The sequence below is a fragment of the Pundamilia nyererei genome, unplaced genomic scaffold, assembly GCF_000239375.1.
Source record: "Pundamilia nyererei isolate P.nyererei 1_Seehausen unplaced genomic scaffold, PunNye1.0 scaffold00080, whole genome shotgun sequence".
Taxonomy (NCBI): Eukaryota; Metazoa; Chordata; class Actinopteri; order Cichliformes; family Cichlidae; genus Pundamilia; species Pundamilia nyererei.
The window spans coordinates 549,340-567,446 of NW_005187481.1; the positions used below are offsets into that span (position 1 = coordinate 549,340).

General features: G+C 40.0%; 2 protein-coding genes across 2 annotated transcripts; one reads left to right on the forward strand and one right to left on the reverse strand.

The window, feature by feature from the left end:
- Window positions 1–4,860: 4,860 nt before the first annotated feature.
- On the reverse strand, window positions 4,861–10,484 carry vkorc1l1 (vitamin K epoxide reductase complex, subunit 1-like 1). The gene is made up of 3 exons (XM_005737797.2): window positions 10,083–10,484; window positions 7,912–8,021; window positions 4,861–5,215 (listed from the first exon to the last, which is right to left on the reverse strand). The coding sequence occupies exons 1-3, from the start codon at window positions 10,271–10,273 to the stop codon at window positions 4,989–4,991; spliced, it is 528 nt and encodes a 175-aa protein (XP_005737854.1). The 5' UTR covers window positions 10,274–10,484; the 3' UTR covers window positions 4,861–4,988.
- Window positions 10,485–13,640: 3,156 nt separating this feature from the next.
- Window positions 13,641–15,836, forward strand: znhit3 (zinc finger, HIT-type containing 3). The gene is made up of 5 exons (XM_005737800.1): window positions 13,641–13,996; window positions 14,653–14,684; window positions 14,800–14,865; window positions 15,321–15,398; window positions 15,515–15,836. Exons 1-5 carry the CDS (start codon window positions 13,929–13,931, stop codon window positions 15,706–15,708), a joined length of 438 nt encoding a protein of 145 aa, XP_005737857.1. The 5' UTR covers window positions 13,641–13,928; the 3' UTR covers window positions 15,709–15,836.
- Window positions 15,837–18,107: the final 2,271 nt, after the last annotated feature.

Genomic DNA, 18,107 nt, shown 5'->3' on the forward strand with positions numbered 1-18,107 from the left:
GCTATATAAATAAAATTGAATTGAACTATAAATCCAGCTTGAGGTGTTTATGTAAACACTGAAACAGGTTTGCTTGCTGCAAACATTCACACTGGATCCTACATTAAAGAACTCTGGTACTCCGGCTTCCTCCCACAGTCCAAAGACATGCAGTAAGTGGGGTTGGGTTAATTGGTGACTCCAAATTGCCCATAGGTGTGAATGTGAGTGCGAATAGTTGCCTGTCTCTATGTGTTAGCTCTGCAATAGACTGGCAACCTGTCCAGGGTGTACCCTGCCTCTACCCTGGTAGCTGGGATAGGCTCCAGCCCCCTTGCGACCCTGACAAGGAGAGAACGGATGGATGAGTGGAAGAAAGAAATGATGGGTGACAAAAATCTTTTTTTTTTTTTTTTAGATCCAGGAAGATACAGAACGGATAATATTTTATAAAGTACGTCAGTTATCTTTAAAAGGGAACACAATGATGCTTTTGGTAACTTACCACCATCTGCTGAGCTGTGAAACAACTTCATACGCTCTCATTTATCTTTCAGATAAAATCCCCTGAATATTGTTGAAAGACTCAAAAATGTTGTCAAAGTAACAAGATTGCGTTTTAGGTTTTATTAGTCCAAATATTCTAAAGATTTAAGCTAATAAAACCTAAAAGACTTAAAAGCAAGTCTTTTTGTGTATTAAACATATGATTTCATTCAAATAACTTAAACTAACAGCTTCAGAGGGAATGTTTTAATGGTAGATCATTTCCACATGACAATGACACAATTAAAAATGTTCTCACGTCAACCTTTTTCCACAGTTTTCCCTTAAGGTAAGCTGGATTTAAACAGGTTATTTTTTGCACCTTCCTACCATTCATGTAACACTTTTCCATGTAAGAAAATACAGCATTTTAAAACATATTTGGCAATACAGAAGCAAACCCAGTAAGATTTCCTCCACAAAGAAATTTAATAAACCTTTTATGCTGACACGTGGATATCCTAGCCCTCCAACCCCCCAACATTTTTTTTTTACTAAAACAACCCAGAATGTTAACAGTCTATACAGCTAAAGGGCATAATTAATTCTGAAAAAACATTACAATCTTATCATTGGAACAGTGTGTTTTCTGCTAACAAACATCTCCTAACTAAGCAAGATAAAGATAATTACATAGTGGAGTAAGGAAAAAAGGAACGGCCATTTCTGAATAGAGTTTCGTACTGATACCAGGTATCAAATCTTTAGGAATTACCAATTAAGCAAATTTCATCCTAAGGAAGGCAAGCACAAGTGCCTGTTGCAGTTCTTCGTTTTACAAGGCTATTTACTGTTGCTTGTCTTTGGCTCAAGGCCTAGTGATCAAACAGAAGGCACTTTCGTTGGCATTGGTGATGCAACTAACATGGCAGTTTTACCTCAGGGCCTAAATGAAAATTTGTGAGAATGTAGCAAAGATTATGCCTTGACCTTGATTTTAGAGTTACATCATCAAGGAAATGGTGATCCTTTTACCTGGCAAAGATTTCCCAAACTTTTGAATAAACATCCATCAAATTTCTTTCTTGTAGTTTTAAAGTAACTTTACACAAATGGTGTAATGGGCTTTCATGACTGGAATCTTAGATATTGTACGCTTCTCAGTTCTATATCAGTATTCACAGGAACCATACTTTTTAACTAGCAATCTGTCAGTTATTTAAATTTAAAAAAAAAAAAGACTTCTATGGATTCACTTGCACAAAACTTATGAGCGTGCAGAAAAAGGATAAAAGAGTGTGGTTGGTAACCTTGTCCAGTGCTGAGATGAAAAACAACCTGGCATAAGCCAGGAAATACTGTAGATAGGGAAGTTCTTACCGAAGATGTACTATGAGACACTAACATTTAAAGGACTTGAATGGTATTCGCTTCTTTTTTTTGCTACTTTACCACCAATCACATTTACAGAACTGGCAACCATTTTTCAAAGCAAACCAATATTTGAATGAGGTCTCCTATTCCAGGCAGCCACTCATCTCCATTCTGTTTTATGCAGCATGGAAATTCAATTTTCACCAGTTTCCATACTGGCATAAGGGAAACCTAAAATTCCATTATTAGCATGACCCAAGTGGCTAGAGGTGATTGGGTTCTGGGTAATTGATCCATTTTGAATCTTGCTTTAAAAACTTTAAGAGCATCATCAGATACCATCAAAATCAAAGTGAAGTCTATATTAAAGTGGCCCCATATGCTCTTCTCTTGGACTCCATTAGAGTAGCTTTGTGTGACTTATAGTTCAAAATGATCCTCATTTATCTTAGCCCCTTAGTTCATCCATATGTTCAGGATCCCTCTGCCCTCATGAACAGAAGGGTTGAACCAAGTGTGTGGATCTTCTGCGCTCATCGTCCGGACCATCAGACTGAGACGGCCACATTAGAGAATGCCACTCTCATTCATACCATAAAGAGTCAAGAGTGGGAAAATGACCCGACACCGGCTCTTTAGAGCAGTCTGAAACCTGAGCTTTTGTCTCACAGAGATTACTTGTACATTGACCTCATTATTTAAAACTTTGGCCACGTTTAATACAAGCATCCACCACTGTAACAGTGTTAGCATCACAGGTCCATTTTAAGCTAGTAGGCCCACACTGGACATACCCAAAAAACAAATCTCAACATGACTGTAAAGGATTAAATAATCATCATTTCACAAAGAAACAAATGTCTGCCTGGAATGCAGGAAAAACTATAAGAAATTATTATAAAGTGTACCTTGGAAAACAGAGGCGTAGTAAATGAGTCCCAACATGCAAGAACAGAAATTATTTCACCAAAAAAAAAAGAAAAAGGGATCACCTGAATTTCCATTTTCATACACAACCAATGACTTTGTGATTTATCACATCACCAGTAGTAAATCACTAAAATGACTTGTGACTATGACAGTTGCTATCAACACTTGAAAACCCTCAAAACGATGGAACAGCTTTGTACGAGACCCTGAATTATACTACAGAGGAATGGAGAGGATCAGGGATGAAACTATCAACAGGCTGCTTTAAGACCACAGATGAATCACATTATTACACTTTTTATGACTCTTACTGATCTTTGACAGTGGGTGCAAGATTGTCCGATGGCCAACATATGCTAAAAGCCAGGAGATGGTGTACCGTGCACGTGACAAACAGGATACTTAACAGTGGACAGCAGTCTGGATGGAAGGGAGATGATGGTTCTACTCCCTCGTTTCACTACATGCTGCGCTCGCCTTCTCCATGTCTGCTTAGACCTTCCAATGGTGGATTAGAACAAACAACAGTGATCAGGTTATCTTTTTCTACTGGAACAAAACCCAAGTAACCACCCGTGTGGTTAACACGCTGCTTGGTTTTCTTACAGATCTCCCACCAATCACAAAGTAGTGCATTTTCCAAGTTTTGTTCACATCCTGCAAATGAACTGTAACTCAGCTTGGCAAGATCACTGTTACTGTTCAAGTGATATCACATGTATACAAAAGCCCAATGAACATTAATGAAGCGGGAACAGAAAAATAAAGAGTTGCTTCTGCCACTAGGCCGCTCCTGCCCTTGAACAATCACAGTGTAGCAGGCTTTGCTACCTTTATGAGCCTATTAGGGAGAGAGAAACACTTTACTGGTATCTTAATTTACAAAATTGTGATCATAAAAATAAAGCCTTGGACCTGTGACAATAAAACAATGAGGAAAAAAACATCTGATGCAATAATATGACATCCCCCCCCCCCCAAAAAAAAGGAAAGGTAATTTACCGTAACACTCCTTTAGGCACATAATTCTTTATGGGTTTCCACTCGTGTGGTGGTCAGGAATGCTTTATCCACAAGAACAACAACAAAAAAAAAAGTGAGGGTGCCTTTACTCAAACCTGGCAAAAAGAACCCACAGTTCCATTTTGAAAGACTTGTTTCTGTGGCTTCAGATGAAACAACCACGTACAACAAAGAAATTCACACACGGCTGAACTGCACACCCGACCAGGACGACAGGACAGAAGACATCCCGAACACATCTGAAGTCTGACCCACCAAACTGAGACCCTGATCACTTATTTGTAATTTTTTTAAATCCAGATTTTCTGTTGCTTTGTTGGTAGTTTTTTCCTTTTTCCTTAAAGGTTTGTGTCGACACTAAATCACAATCTAGTCTGGAATATTGCTCAGCAGCTATGTACAGAATTGCAAAACAAACGTTCTGACTGATCTACACACACGCACACACACACACACACAATACATCTCACACTGTGCCGTGTTTTATTTTAGTGGTCCTCTTCAAAAAGAAATATACTAAAAAGTGTAAACATAAAAAAATAATAACACAAACTGTTGCCCCCTTCTCATAGAACCTGATCTGCAACTAAACGATAACCTAGTGAGTGTTTCTTCTAATTTTGGAACCCAATATTCGGCTCCGAGTTTTAGTGCAGATAAGCTGTGCAGCAATAGGAGCTTTCCAACCATTTCAAATCAAGCACCATAAAAAAGGTCCTGTGTTTTTCTTCCACTTTCCAATTGTTGTTCAAATGAGAGCTGTCCTCTGCCTCTGGTTGTTTGCGTTGTTGTTGTTGTGTCCTCACCTCCCCCAAATCCGAGCATGCACGCATACACATGTACGCGCACTTTCACTCACACTCACACACACACACACACACACACACACAGAGCCAGCCCCTTCCTTAAGCGAGTTTAAAATGTTAAAACAAGGAAAAAGAAATTAAAGGAGAAAAAAGAAAAGAAAAATCATCTTTCACTTACAAATCCTTCCGTGTTTGCAATCAACAATGAGTTGTCAGGCCCAACATTTAAGTTAAATTTCTTCATTTTTTTTTTCTTTTTTTGAACACACAGCAGAATAAACATTGTTTGGAAGCAAGGTCTCCTGGTGGCAAGTCAAATGTTCAGAGGTCACATTTCTTTTTTTTCTCTGTTTGTTTGTTTCTCGGGTTTTTCTTGCCGTTCTTGGCAGCTCAGTCCTGCTTGGCCTGTAGCTGCTGCTTCCAGGCCTCATTCAAGTAAACCAATCGCTTGTAGTTGAGAATAAAGAGAATGAAGTTCAGCGCGTATGTGGTGATGCAGATGATGCAGAAGTCCTTTAGGACAAAGTAGAGGATGTAACCCAGGTAGAGGGACCCAACCACCGACAAGATGGATGTCGTCATGAGAATGAGGGCGGCCATTGCACTGACAGTCATTCCTAAGGCAAGAAACACAAATTGAGGCTTAAACAGGTAACCATTAAAAAAATTAATAAAAAAATACACCTTCACACAATCTCCTGAGAGAGCTCTTGTCACAGAGCTTTCAGCCTCAGGCACTTCTGCATTTATATTGTGAGTCCTCGTGACGACATTCAGCCCGCACACTGAGCCAGCCGGCTGCTTATGTCATCGTGCTGTCACATGATGACACGTCCTTATTTTGTCAGTGTCTGCACTTCTTTTACACCAGGTTTGTACTCATAGGAGTCACTACTAAACACACAGGTATTCTCTTTTGCTACCGTTATTGTTTTAGACATTTATCATCATGATTTAGATCAAACGATGGGATGCAGCTTTGGTTCAACAATCACTAACAACTGGGAACAACATGTTAAAAAAAGCTGTATTCGATTCCACCAGCCTGCGGTGATAAAAACAAGGATTTTTACAGATGTACTGGTAAAGTTACTGCGTTTGTCAAAAGAGTGTAAGGACTGAATGATGGGAGGAAAGGCAGCAAAGAATTTCTAAGCACGCTCTTTCAAGCAGCTATAATGTGTGTTGATCCTTGCTGTATCCACAGACACACACAGAAGTAGATTGTGTGTACTTTTGGGTGTCCCCATTGCCATCTATTGTAACTACAACACTGACTATGGATGTGAACTAGGGCTGGGCTATATCATACCGTTCACGGTAATACCGGTGTAATGTTGGGCAACGATAGGAAAATGAAATATCGCGATAGAATATGGGTAAAACGCAGATGCGCAGAGCCTTTGTTTACATAAGCACAAGGCGGCGATGCAGAATAAGAAGAGCGAAAGGGGATTGTTAAATGAAATGGATGAACCAGAATTGGTTTGTAAAAATCCTGCAACTTCAGTGGTGTGTAACTGGTTTGGCTTTCATCTGTCAGATGCACAACAAAGCACCATTTTTGGTAGCGCATGCTAGCGGGCTGTCGTTATTACCGTGTTTTTTGGAAAATACGGCACATTTTTCTGAAAATCGACAATTCCCCTTATGTATGAATTCTGGTTGTGTTTACTGACCTCGAAACGATTTTATGTGGTACACGGCGCTCGGAAATCTGTCAAATTTTTCAGTACGACTTTGCACCGCTTGATGGATTGTCGGAGCATTACGCCTATCGTAGACAGGAGCCTCGCGGAGTGATACGTACTGTGGTTCAACATAATATTACCGTATTGTGTGTATAACCTATTAGGTTTTGTGGATATTATACATGGTTATGCTCAGGGTATGTCGGCCAATTTCCACTGGAAATGCCTTTTGGTTAAACTGTCAGCAAGGAATTTGCATTTGCACTGTAAAAGTTTTATATAACTTTAATGATTAAGTGTTTAAGTGAAAATACATTGATGGGGTTTTTTTTTGCACTAATAAAGTTGTGGAGTTGTAAAGTTTTTTGTCTAGTGTCAATTATATCATCAGTTTTATTATTATCGCAAATTTTCAAATGTATATCGTGATAAATATTTTTGGTCATATCGCCCTGCTCTAATGTGAACTTCATGCTTCAAAGACACTAAACCCTCACTGACTGAGTGAAAACAGATGAACCAGTGAAAGTTAACTGTGATACATCTGCACACATATAGGTGCCTCCATGTGTGAATAGCCTGCATCTGAGGACTGTGATGATCAGCACGCAGTAAGAATCTCAGATGGGTGTTAACAGATGTGCTTGATTTAGTAAGTGTTCACTTATAGAGCTGAAATGGATAAAAGTTCATCAGAATCTCAAACTTTGCTTGATTACCTCGACACAAATATTACTGTATATTTATTTCGTCCTCGCAACACGTAACTAATCTCTAGTTTCTTCATTACAGTTAAGGAATAAAGAAGCTAAAGATCCTCTGCAGGGACATCGCCAAATGTCACAACTATAGCAATAATTCAGTGTTTTGCAACGGCTGTTCTAACCTGCTCACTGGCATTGACCAGAGATTATGGCCCTGGTTATGCTGATTTTGGAGCAATGCTTACGTGCAAATATTTTCCAATCCAAGGCCATGCAACCAGTCTTTAATATGGAAATCTTTACCCACTGCAGCAGTTTGGATAAACTGGGATACTATTGTCCTAGTCAAATGAGTGTTAAATGCAGCAGCTAAAAGGACCTCTTGTTCAGTGCTAGGGCCAGGTGGCCGGGCAAGCCTACAGGCCTCCGGCAGGCTAACATGTCGAACCAGCATGACTGAGTCACATACGCCAGAGGGAGGAAAAACAATGTTCAAGTTAAAACAAGTCACACACAGAGAGAGAAATATTCACAATCACAGTTATCTGTCGGTGTCAAGATTAGAGTGTGACAAACAAAACGATATCAGGCATCAAACCAAACAGAAGAAGGATAAGAAGTTTTCTAAAAACTCATCTCTGCAGTCCTATGGGAGGTCCAAAAACATTTCAATACAGGTCAGCAGGAAATGCTTCCTACAACACAAACTTTGCATTTAACTGCATTATTATCATTTATAAACTCCATGTGATGTCAGTGTCATGTGAGTCAGGTTGAGGCAAAAATAGCTGTGTTACAGGAAAGCAACAAGTTGAGTCAGCACTTGCCTCTAGAGCAAAGGCAAAGAGAGATTTGTCATATATAATCCAAAACGTAATGACAAAGTAACCCACAACTGGGAACAGAGTATAGGCTTACCTAGAAGCAGCTGAAAGGCATAAAAGACAATCCCATAGACACTGTTGGGTTGGTTCAGTGCACTGTCATTTCCAAAAATTGAGCCCAGGAGTCCGAATCCTCGACCCCACCTAAACCACAATAGAATAAAATAGAGTTTATTCATGGAAATCAACATGCAACGAGGCAGACTGAAGTCAAAAGATATTACCAAAAACAAAAAACAAAAAACCACTTCCTAGTGCTTGCTTCCTAAAATGCTGCAGTGAGGTGTTCATTTGAGTAAAATAACAGCAAATTGTTACTCTCAGAAGAGCATTTTACTATTTAATAAACTGAACCTTTAAAAAAAAAAAAAGGGGGGGGGGATCTGTTTCAGTAACAAAAAACATTTATTGTTGGCCTGAAATTCAATAAACCAATTCCAAAATATGTAGAAAGGCAGCATGTCACAAAGACAAATCACTACATCTTGACTTATGTGTTGCCTGACATGAAGCAGTTCAAACAGGAGGAATTTCTTTCTTCCTTGAGTTTCTGATATGCCATCTTTTCTTTGTATATGAAATCATTGTTTGTATTTTCTGGATGCCAAAGTATGCAGGATGCAGAATAAATAAATAAATGATTAAATAAATATGTGTGTACAGAGAGAGAGAGAGAGAGAGAGAGAGAGAGAGAGAGTTGATGGGTAAGATCCATCTATGCACTTGCTTATTTATCATTGTAAAACATAATTTGATAGAAGCATGTGTAAATGTCATTTCAATAACTCTGATCCATGTTTGACATCGTCCGACGTAACAACGCAATCCACCATGTCTCACAGTAAGAGTACTAGGAACACACAAAGGTTATGTCCTAGTGTGGACTTGCTTTTTGCAATCGCATTTCACTTTGTGAAAGCTTATTCTCCTTTTGTATAATGTATATTGTGTGTGCACCCTGTATATAATAAATTGTATTTTCCACATTACTAAATGTCCTTCTTTCCATTCATTTCACTAGAGCACCATTGTGCCTAGTTCTTTAACTGATAAGCTGAGAAAAACAGACCCTTCAGCTCACAAAAATACAGGATGACATAAAGATTACACTGCTGGAAACCATAACTGATCAGACCAATGTAAGCAGCTCGATTTCTTCTTTAAAAGAAATGTTACACTTGGGCAGGCTTACATCAGTTGAGACAGACTCTCAAACGGAAAAGTCACCGACTCATTCAACAAATATGCAGTAAGTCCTAGACAGGTTGCATTCCAGGTGTAATCAGGGCCAGCAGTGCCTCTCATTCAAACAGGCCCAGTAGATGGTGTTATTGTACTTTATTAGAACTGAATGGCCACCAAAAGCTGTTAAGCACCTTAACAGTATGCATACAAAAAGTGTATAATAATCATGAGAAAAAAAATCAAAGTAATAATCTCTGGAGATGCACCTTCCTGTCTAGCAAGGATGCGTGATGCTACAGTCCCCTCCACTGACCTCTGGACTAGCTCTGTGTTCCTTTAGGTAACCAGGCTGTAGGGTTTTAGCTCTTTGGACTTATAATTGGTGACGTTAGCACAAGAGCTAACGACAGCTGTGTGACAGCCAAAGTAGGAGGTTAGTCATTTAAGTTATTTGACTAAATTCACCAACATCAACCCAGCAAACAAATGTCCCAGTTCTGGTCATCGGAGTAACTGACTTCACGTAGCAGCATCACTCATACATTCACAATAGACTCGCTGCGCACAAGCTATCGGGAACTTTAATGCTATATAGTTGGTTTTAACATATGTTTTAGCTTTAAGACGTGCAAAGGACAGTCGGTCTGAACAGGATCCCATTAAAACTGACAGCGTTTATGACTCTGCTGTCAGTTGGTTCAGAAGTGAAACTGGCTTAAATGTTAACCAACGGGTTTCGTTAGCTAATGGTTAGCAAAATTAGCTTCTTGGTGCTACAAAGCTAATGTGGCGCTTTAGAACCAACACCTACAATGGTAAAGTTACTTTTTCTAACTAATGCATGCATAACAGAGAGCTACCAGCCATGGCTTGTGATTAGCTTTTACGGTTGGGGTTAGCAGTCAAATGTTAGCAGAGTGCATTTGACAGTTTAAACCGCGCAGCCCTTCCCAGATTGTCACAATAGCAGGCAGCTTCATTGAGCGCCACTGTCGGCGCTCTTTGCTGAATTCAAATTACCTTGAGCTGAACACTTTTGAACAGCTGATGGAGCTGCTGACGTCGCACAGAGCTTTATAACTCACATCCCGCGCCTTTTCCCTCTCGACGTGAAAAGCATATAAAGACAACAGTATGCCTAGCAGGCAAACAAGAAGCCTGGCTATTCTTTCCCACCGAGGGGTGGACACTCTCAGGACGGGCGCCGCCATCACTCTCTGGCCTAGCTGGAGACACGCATACACACGCAGCCAGCTCGCCTGTGAGACTCTACTGCGACGTGGAAAAGCGTCACTACGTGTGCCACACCGTCAGGGCGGGACGCTGGGCCGAGGAGGAAAACATCCCAGAAAATGCTGAGCGCAGATTTCTGGGAGAGAAGAAGCAGGCAAATAAACGATATTCAGGCCACGTGCCGCGTTTTATTTTAACATGAATGCATGTAAGAGTACTGAGGAGACCGGTATTTGTTGTATTTTGTGCAGATTTGTTTTAGAAATACATACAGCGCATTGCCCGTAAAACAGGAATCCACATGCTCTACTTAGGCTCCCTTATTTCAAAATGGTGCCCTATTTAGGGTACCTTATTGTATAATAATGTCCCGCTTAAGCTGCCTTTTAATGTCGGCGCGTTAATAAAAATACATACTTTTCTTTTTATCGTAAAATCAAGTTGATTTGAAAGTTTTCATATATAGTCCTCGGACAGTCACGTGAGAGCGGAACATACAAATTGAAACAGAAACAAAAAAAAATCATAATACAAGGCAGACACGAGTCGTTCGTACGCAGAGCTCATCTTTAGACAGAGCCATTCCACTTCCTATCAATGAAATTGTCCACTTGTTTCTTCAACCCTGGAGCGCAGCAGAGGGCGCTAGCGAGAGAGTATTTGGTGAAATTGTCAGGTCAGGTGAGCTAAACTGATAAAACAATTGTTTACACATGCTTTTAGCCAAAAGATACAGCGTTCCTCTTTATTTTAGCGAAGGTAGTTTTAACCATAAAACGACATTCATGTACTTATAGTTTTCCCACAGAGAAACAGTTTTGCTAGCGCCTGTTGACTGGTCCGTCGAGGAGTTACGACAGCGCATACTCCTTTTGAGGCATCTGTGTACAAACGATAACTAGATGTTTGAAGCGTGGTTAACAGAAACTTTATCCGCGTATAAGAAGCAGCTGGTTATGGTGGTTGAAGATGATGCCATCAGGAGACTGGTGCTACAATGCTCTCTGTTGCTGCTGGCTTCATGCCTGAAATCAAAATGGCATGTGCCGTAAAATGGCTCATGGTGCTGCGATGTCGCTAAATTTCACAGAAATGTGTTTAATACAATTGAACTCCGGAAATATCTATATAAAGCGTATTTAAATTATCGCAAAGGTGTCTAGCAAAAATGTTTGCGGAATGTAAATGTCGCGGGCTAAACGTTGATCATCCTGAACTAGCTCGCGAGCGCCCCCTTTGAAAACAAAAGTCCAGAAAGGGGGTGTTTACTCTAAATTTACAAACTCTCTGGTATGTCCGTGTGCTCGCCTCAAAAACAAAAGGAAGTGGAACAGCCGTGATCACATGACTGCATGTATTAAAACACGGCGTGACATCATATGTTTACTCGCTGCAAGAAACTGTCTGCGAACAAGTGCTGCTCTCCGTGTCCAAATGGCGACAGATATTGAAAGACTGGTTTCTTTCGAGGAGGCCTACTACGATCAGTACGACTACTACAATCTGCTAGAGTACTCGGGCCACGCTGGCGGTAAAGGAAGATCCAAGAGGGAAATCGAGCTGAACACAAACCGCCATTGCCCTGCAGGGCACGAGAGGAAGATTGCAGAAAAATATCACAATAGCCAAATGAAACGCAGGAGAACCAAGAGCTCGTCATCCTGATGGCTTTTTTTCTGCGATGTTTACAGGTAGCTATGGATTGGTGTCGTCTGAACGTTGTGTTTATGTTGAACGGTTGTGATAGAAAAACAATCCTGCCTGGAATTTGTACAGCCCAGCCAACGACGCCATGCCAAAACAGTTCACACCCATAGAGGAGCAACAACACCTGCCTTTGTAACAGCAGTCAGGAGATCGCGATCCGTCCTTGACGGAGTAAGTGATATTGTGCATTGTGGCCTTCAGAATGGACCGAGCGTCCCCACAGCTCAGGCTAGCATTGGAGGAAAATAAACAGGTTATCATTTGTCAGTAACTGGATCAGTTAATTTCTCTTTAGCGTTATTTTTGGCTGCTTTGAGCTTTCGGGCTGTTTGTCTGTCAAAACAAAAATTAAAATATGCGGGGCTTTTTGATATGTCAAAGAACAAACTGCTCATGTATAAATAAAAAATACCTGTAGCGCCAGCCTGCCTCCTTTAAAAAAACAAACAAAAAAACGTATATGTCAGCAAACCTAAATTTAAAAGGGAAACATTGTATTTATGTTTCTTTTTTTTTATGATTCTTCACACAGATTTCGGATTTCTGATGTTGACCATGGCCAAGTGTCTCTGCCTTCTTGACCCAGTGAGTGGATGAGTGGAGTGCTGTGACACCAGGAACGTGCCCATTAGTCATAAGGCAGCCCTCCATTCCATAGGTTTCCCTGTAACAAGACACCCCCCCCCCTCCCTTCCTTCAAGTTACAGCTGTGCAAGAATAGTTAGTGTTAAGCTATGTAAGTCAGTGGATTGTGTGCTTGAGAGCTAAATGTGTGTGTGTGTATATATATATATATATATATATATATATATACATCCATCCACTGTGGGTGCAGGAGATATGCTGATTTTAAATCAAATAAAAAGGTGATGGTAATTGAACCAGTGTCATGTTTTCATTTGAAATGGGGTTCGATTCCATGCGGCAGTGCTTATTTGTATCTCAGAACCCCTAAAGGACATGGTATATGGGCATATCATATCATAGAGGGGGGAGTATAATTTGCAGAGCAAAGACATTTGGCTGGTGCTTTTCTATTTATGGTTTTTCTTAAATGTTTTTTTTGCTTTATAACATAATAACAATGGATCCATAAAAGCAAATAATAATTTAACAGATTAGGGATTAAGGAAAATACACAACACTCTGCTGTTTTTCGGATAAAATCTCTTATTAATAGAAGTAAAACTTTTAATCTAAATAAATGTATCAATATAAATAAATAAAAATATCTGTATACAATTCACATGCCACATTCGAAGTTCTTTCTCAAATAAGGATGTTGAAACAGGTGGTTGGTTACTATGGAGACATCTTACCCCAAAATATACCCAAAATTAGTTTACATACGTTGGTTTCCTGTGGCGGCATGTCATCCTTTTATATCGCAACTGTGTGTAGCCCAGAGTGTATATTACATGTATATCATTAATTTTTTTTAATGCATTTTTATGATTTGGGGATTTTACTCAGCAGACACACATCTGGCCCCATCTTTGCCTGGCTTATAAAGCACTATCTACCTGGGCCCATCAATAGCCATTACTGTAATTCAGTTCGTAGACACCAATTGCTGTTCGGATTGCGGATAAACATTTTAGTATAATGATCCAATAGTATTTGCGTGCGTGTGTGCGCGCGCAATCAAATCAGGATGTGTATCCGCAGCGGAATTTTGTTTGAGTTGGGTCTAAATATGAAACGAAGACAGATTTCAAATGGACATGAAGACGCCCGATATTTCCCGGTGTTTGGATTTTATTTTGTACTTTGTTTCTACCAGAAAGTCAAATTAATCTGTGATGCCTTTATTTTGAAGGAACAGCTAAACAACCGGAAAGCGTAATTTTTTGGTGCCTACGACTCATATACCGCACGCTAACAGACTGTTTTCCCTCATAAGTAATTCCTCTCCCTCAAAAGAAAATGCAGTTATGCAGTGTGTGCAGCGAACGGACTCCAAAATACCGATGTCCAGCCTGCAAAATAAGATAGTAAGTAAACTTTAACTGAATGTTTGTTTGCGGGCTAACCTATAGTTAGCATTTGTTTTGCTTAGCTACGAATACCACAGATAAACCTTTGGGAACAAATACTACAGTAGTCAGTTCTTTAATCTGATTTTTTGTAAATTAGAAAGAAAAAAGCTAACATAAGCAGCTTGTCTACCGAGAGAATGAAGAGGTACATTACTTTTGTGACGTTGGACTTCACTGAATAAACTTAATACTTGTTACTCCGCTTAATAAAAATCAAATATTTTGTATTCACAGATTGTCATTTAACAAAATGTGTGTGCAGTTAGCTTAGCAGTAAGAAAAACATTGTTTTTATTACTGTGTACACCACATGGGACGGTAACCCACATAGGTCAAATCGTGCTAGTGCAGTTTTTCTTCTTTGTGCTGTACCGCCAGTAGACAAGCTGACGACAGTGCTGCCACCTGCTGGCATGATGTTTGTCACAATCTGTGATTGGCATCGACATTACCCGCTCAGAGTTGTCATGTTCCCGTTGATGGACTCTAGAGTGTGTTTTAAGTTTGTAATAAATGAAGATGCCTGTTTAGAATAATCACATGTGAAATGTGTTAAACACTGTTGAGTACTTTGATGTGCTTGATCCTTATGAGTGTTTTGGCTCTTACAGTTGTTCACTTGGCTGTTACAAAAAGCATAAAGGTAAATTAGCTTGTTCTAAAATTTTCATTCACATTTTTACATGAGCTGTGGCTTTACTCCAAAGAGATGTTTCTTATCATATCAATAAGTGGTTTTGTTTTTTTCCTGTTCGCAGATACCTGCCTTCCTGTTGACAAGCCTGCCCCTTCAAATCCTGAAACAAAGACTGCTGTGAGCACAGGTACAGTTACATTCCTCTCATCAGCACTGGGATTATATGGTCTATTTACTAAATAAGTAATATTACAGCTGCATTTAAAAGAAACATATTTAGAATATTACATGATTATGCCCTCATCCAAAGGGTGATATGCTTTTTCTTGAGCACCGTTTTAGATTTCAGTCTTGTTCATTTAGTCAGAGTTGTGAACTAATACTGTATTTAGAGGTGATGATCTGAATTTAAAAAATATTTACATTACAGTGACCACAGCACAGACACAGGTATATAATCATTTGGGGAAGATGAATTTTATACATTTGTCATAAATATTTGGCCTAAAGTTTCCAAATAGTTTCGTTTAAGCATAGCTTCAGTAAATGAAATCATGCTACGGTCTGTGACAGTACTCCTGTCTGGCATTACGAGTAAACCTAACACCTAAAAAGAATTTCCCTTCTTTGATGTCTTTGCAGAGTCTTGGAGTGTTGATGATCTTCTGCATGAAGATGACATCACTGACAAAGTTCCTCTGCAGAGGCTCCAGATGTTAGGTATTTCTCCAGCACCCCTTCTTCATTTTTTGCACTTGAAATTAAAAGCTTCGTGCAACAGCAATGGTACGTTAACAAAGTAGTGTGAGAGTAACTGCTGTTTTCTTTATCTCCAGGCCAGTCAAAAGAGCTAAAGGACCTGCTCTGTAATCCTCATCTGAGGCAGTTATTGTGCTCTATAGATGGTGCAGAGCGTAAAGAGGATGCAATGAAATCCGCCATGCAGGAGCCGCTGTTTATGGAATTTTCTGATCAGTGCTTGAAAATTGTAGAAAATGATGCAAAATCAAGTGAGGATGCCAACTTGTAAAATCCAGCTTTCATTTTTTAAAATATATTTTTGTAGTGTTGTTGCTGCAGTTTGTGTTGTGACTTCAAACTACAGTATGTATATAATGTTCAAATAAAAGCCCCAACTTTTTCAAACTGTAAAAATTCCCAGAGTTACCATTAACAAGATTTCACATGTAAAGACTTCAAGGTTCAAGGTTCTTTATTTGTCACATGCATAGTTTTACAAGTATAACACACAGTGAAATGTAGCCTGACACGCTCCTCGACATGTGCAAAAATGGGGGGCGTAGAGGAAGAACATTATATATATAGTATATACATTGGGTGAATGTGCAGTAGTAGCAGCAAGCAGGTGAATTCTGTACATTAATATGAATAGACATCTGACTATTTTACAGGATAGACAATATAAACATTTAAAATTAAAGGAATTTGGAATGTACATTGTGCCTTGGTTTAGTGTCTGGAAGAGAGTCCTGTCTCAGTCAATTATAGATTATGTGAGAGGGCGGGTGTGTGTGTTTAGGGCCTGGATGGCTTGGGGATAGAAACTCCTCTTGAGTCTCTCTGTCCTTGCCCGGATGATGCGGAACCTTCTATCAGATTGCAGAAGTTGGAACAGTTTGTTACCAGGATGGGACGGGTCCTTCAGTATCTGCTCTAGTCCGGCATCTCCTGGTGTAGGTGTCCTGAAGCGGGGGGAGAGCAATCCTGCAGCAGCGTTCTGCTGTACGGATCACTCTCTGGAGAGCTTTTTGGTCCTTCACACAGCTGTTCCCAAACCACGATGTCATGTTCTGTGTGAGGATGCTCTCCACAGCGCCTGTATAGAAAATCCTGAGGATCTTTGGAGAGACCCTGAACTTCCTCAGTTGTCGTAGGTGATACAGGCGCTGCCTAGCCTTTTTGGTCTGGACCTGAATGTGGGCAGCCCATGTCAGGTCTGAGGAGATGTGGACACCAAGATACTTGAAGGACTGCACCCTCTCCACTGGAGCTCCATTGATGATAATGGGCTTGTAGTCTCTGTGCTGACTCCTTCTGAAGTCCACCACCAGCTCCTTGGTCTTGCCGACGTTCAGCTGGAGGTGGTTGTCCTGGCACCATGATGCCAGATTCTTCACTTCATCCATGTAGGCTGCCTCATCGTTGTTGGAGATGGCACCCAACACCACTGTGTCGTCAGCAAACTTCACAATGGTGTTGGAGCCATGGGTGGCCACACAGTCTGAAGTGTAGAGGGAGTAGAGCAGTGGCGAGAGGACACATCCCTGAGGTGCTCCTGTGTTGATGGTGATGCTGTTAGAGACGCATCTACCCACCCTCACCACCTGAGTTCTGCCAGTGAGGAAGTCCAACACCCATTCACACAGACGGCTGTTAAGTCCCAGATCCCTGAGCTTTGTGAACAGTCTGCAGGGCTGACTGGGAAAGCCGTCAAGGGGAAAGTGATGATTGGAAATCCAAACATTTTAAAACTGACATTTATTTCAACAAAAACATTTAAACATACAAGTCAATGCCGTGGTACTACTGACAGAAACGGAAGAAAATAAGAACAAAACTGTTAAAATACACAAATTCCATATTATAACTTCTGATAATAACCTGGACACGTTTGCATATCTAAGTCATTAAATTTGTGTGGATAAAATGAAAAAAGGAAATCTCTTGAAGTTAAGTGTGGAGTGAGAGGCTCCAATGATTTCTATGATTGTTGCTAATGTGTTTGTTCAAAGTTTAAATATCAAAGCTGATCGTGATAAGAAAAATCAAGTTTATCATACACAAATACTGTAGTGTAAAAAGACTTTGGTATATGTTACAGTACTGCATTGGATGAAATTCACACAGTGGTTCAGACATATTTTGTTGACGTGCATAAGACAAAGAGCAGCGATGTAAATAAACCTGGGTTCATCCTTTTTCACATCAGTGAAGTTTCTGTTATGCAGGGTGTCTACGGCTCCTTGAAAGTTCTTCAATACTCATCAATATAAACCCTTAACGTATTAGTGTGGATGTGTCTGATGTGCTTTTACTCAAGTTATTGAGAATTTCTGGCACACTATTCCACTGTTTTTGCTTCCTCAACACATTTAGATCATATGACTTTAGTATTTGTACAATAATACCCTTGTTTGCCTGTTTTCATTAAAATACTGTCGACCACCAATGGTTCCTCTCAGTTCTATGGTAGACACACCTACAGTGTCGATTTCAAAATCCTGTGTCATGTTTGTCGCGTTGACGAGGTTTTCAGACAACTTGCTCCAACCTTGAGGTCGAGGTCACTGACATACAAACTTGTCCAACATTTTTAGTAAACACACCTATGGTATCACCTTGTTCTCCAGTTATTGCATTCACAAACTTAAATGTCCGCGCTGCCTGCCTGGTGGGGTGATGACAGTA

Excerpts from the sequence above, each read along its gene's own strand:
- vkorc1l1 (XM_005737797.2), bottom strand. The coding sequence starts at position 10,273 with ATGGCGGCGCCCGTCCTGAGAGTGTCCACCCCTCGGTGGGAAAGAATA. Across the intron at positions 8,022-10,082 it reads TCAAAAGTGTTCAGCTCAAG|GTGGGGTCGAGGATTCGGAC; the intron begins GTAATTTGAATT and ends ATTGTGGTTTAG. Across the intron at positions 5,216-7,911 it reads TGCCTTTCAGCTGCTTCTAG|GAATGACTGTCAGTGCAATG; the intron begins GTAAGCCTATAC and ends TTCTTGCCTTAG.
- znhit3 (XM_005737800.1), top strand. The coding sequence starts at position 13,929 with ATGCAGTTATGCAGTGTGTGCAGCGAACGGACTCCAAAATACCGATGT. Across the intron at positions 14,685-14,799 it reads CTGTTACAAAAAGCATAAAG|ATACCTGCCTTCCTGTTGAC; the intron begins GTAAATTAGCTT and ends TCCTGTTCGCAG. Across the intron at positions 14,866-15,320 it reads AAAGACTGCTGTGAGCACAG|AGTCTTGGAGTGTTGATGAT; the intron begins GTACAGTTACAT and ends ATGTCTTTGCAG.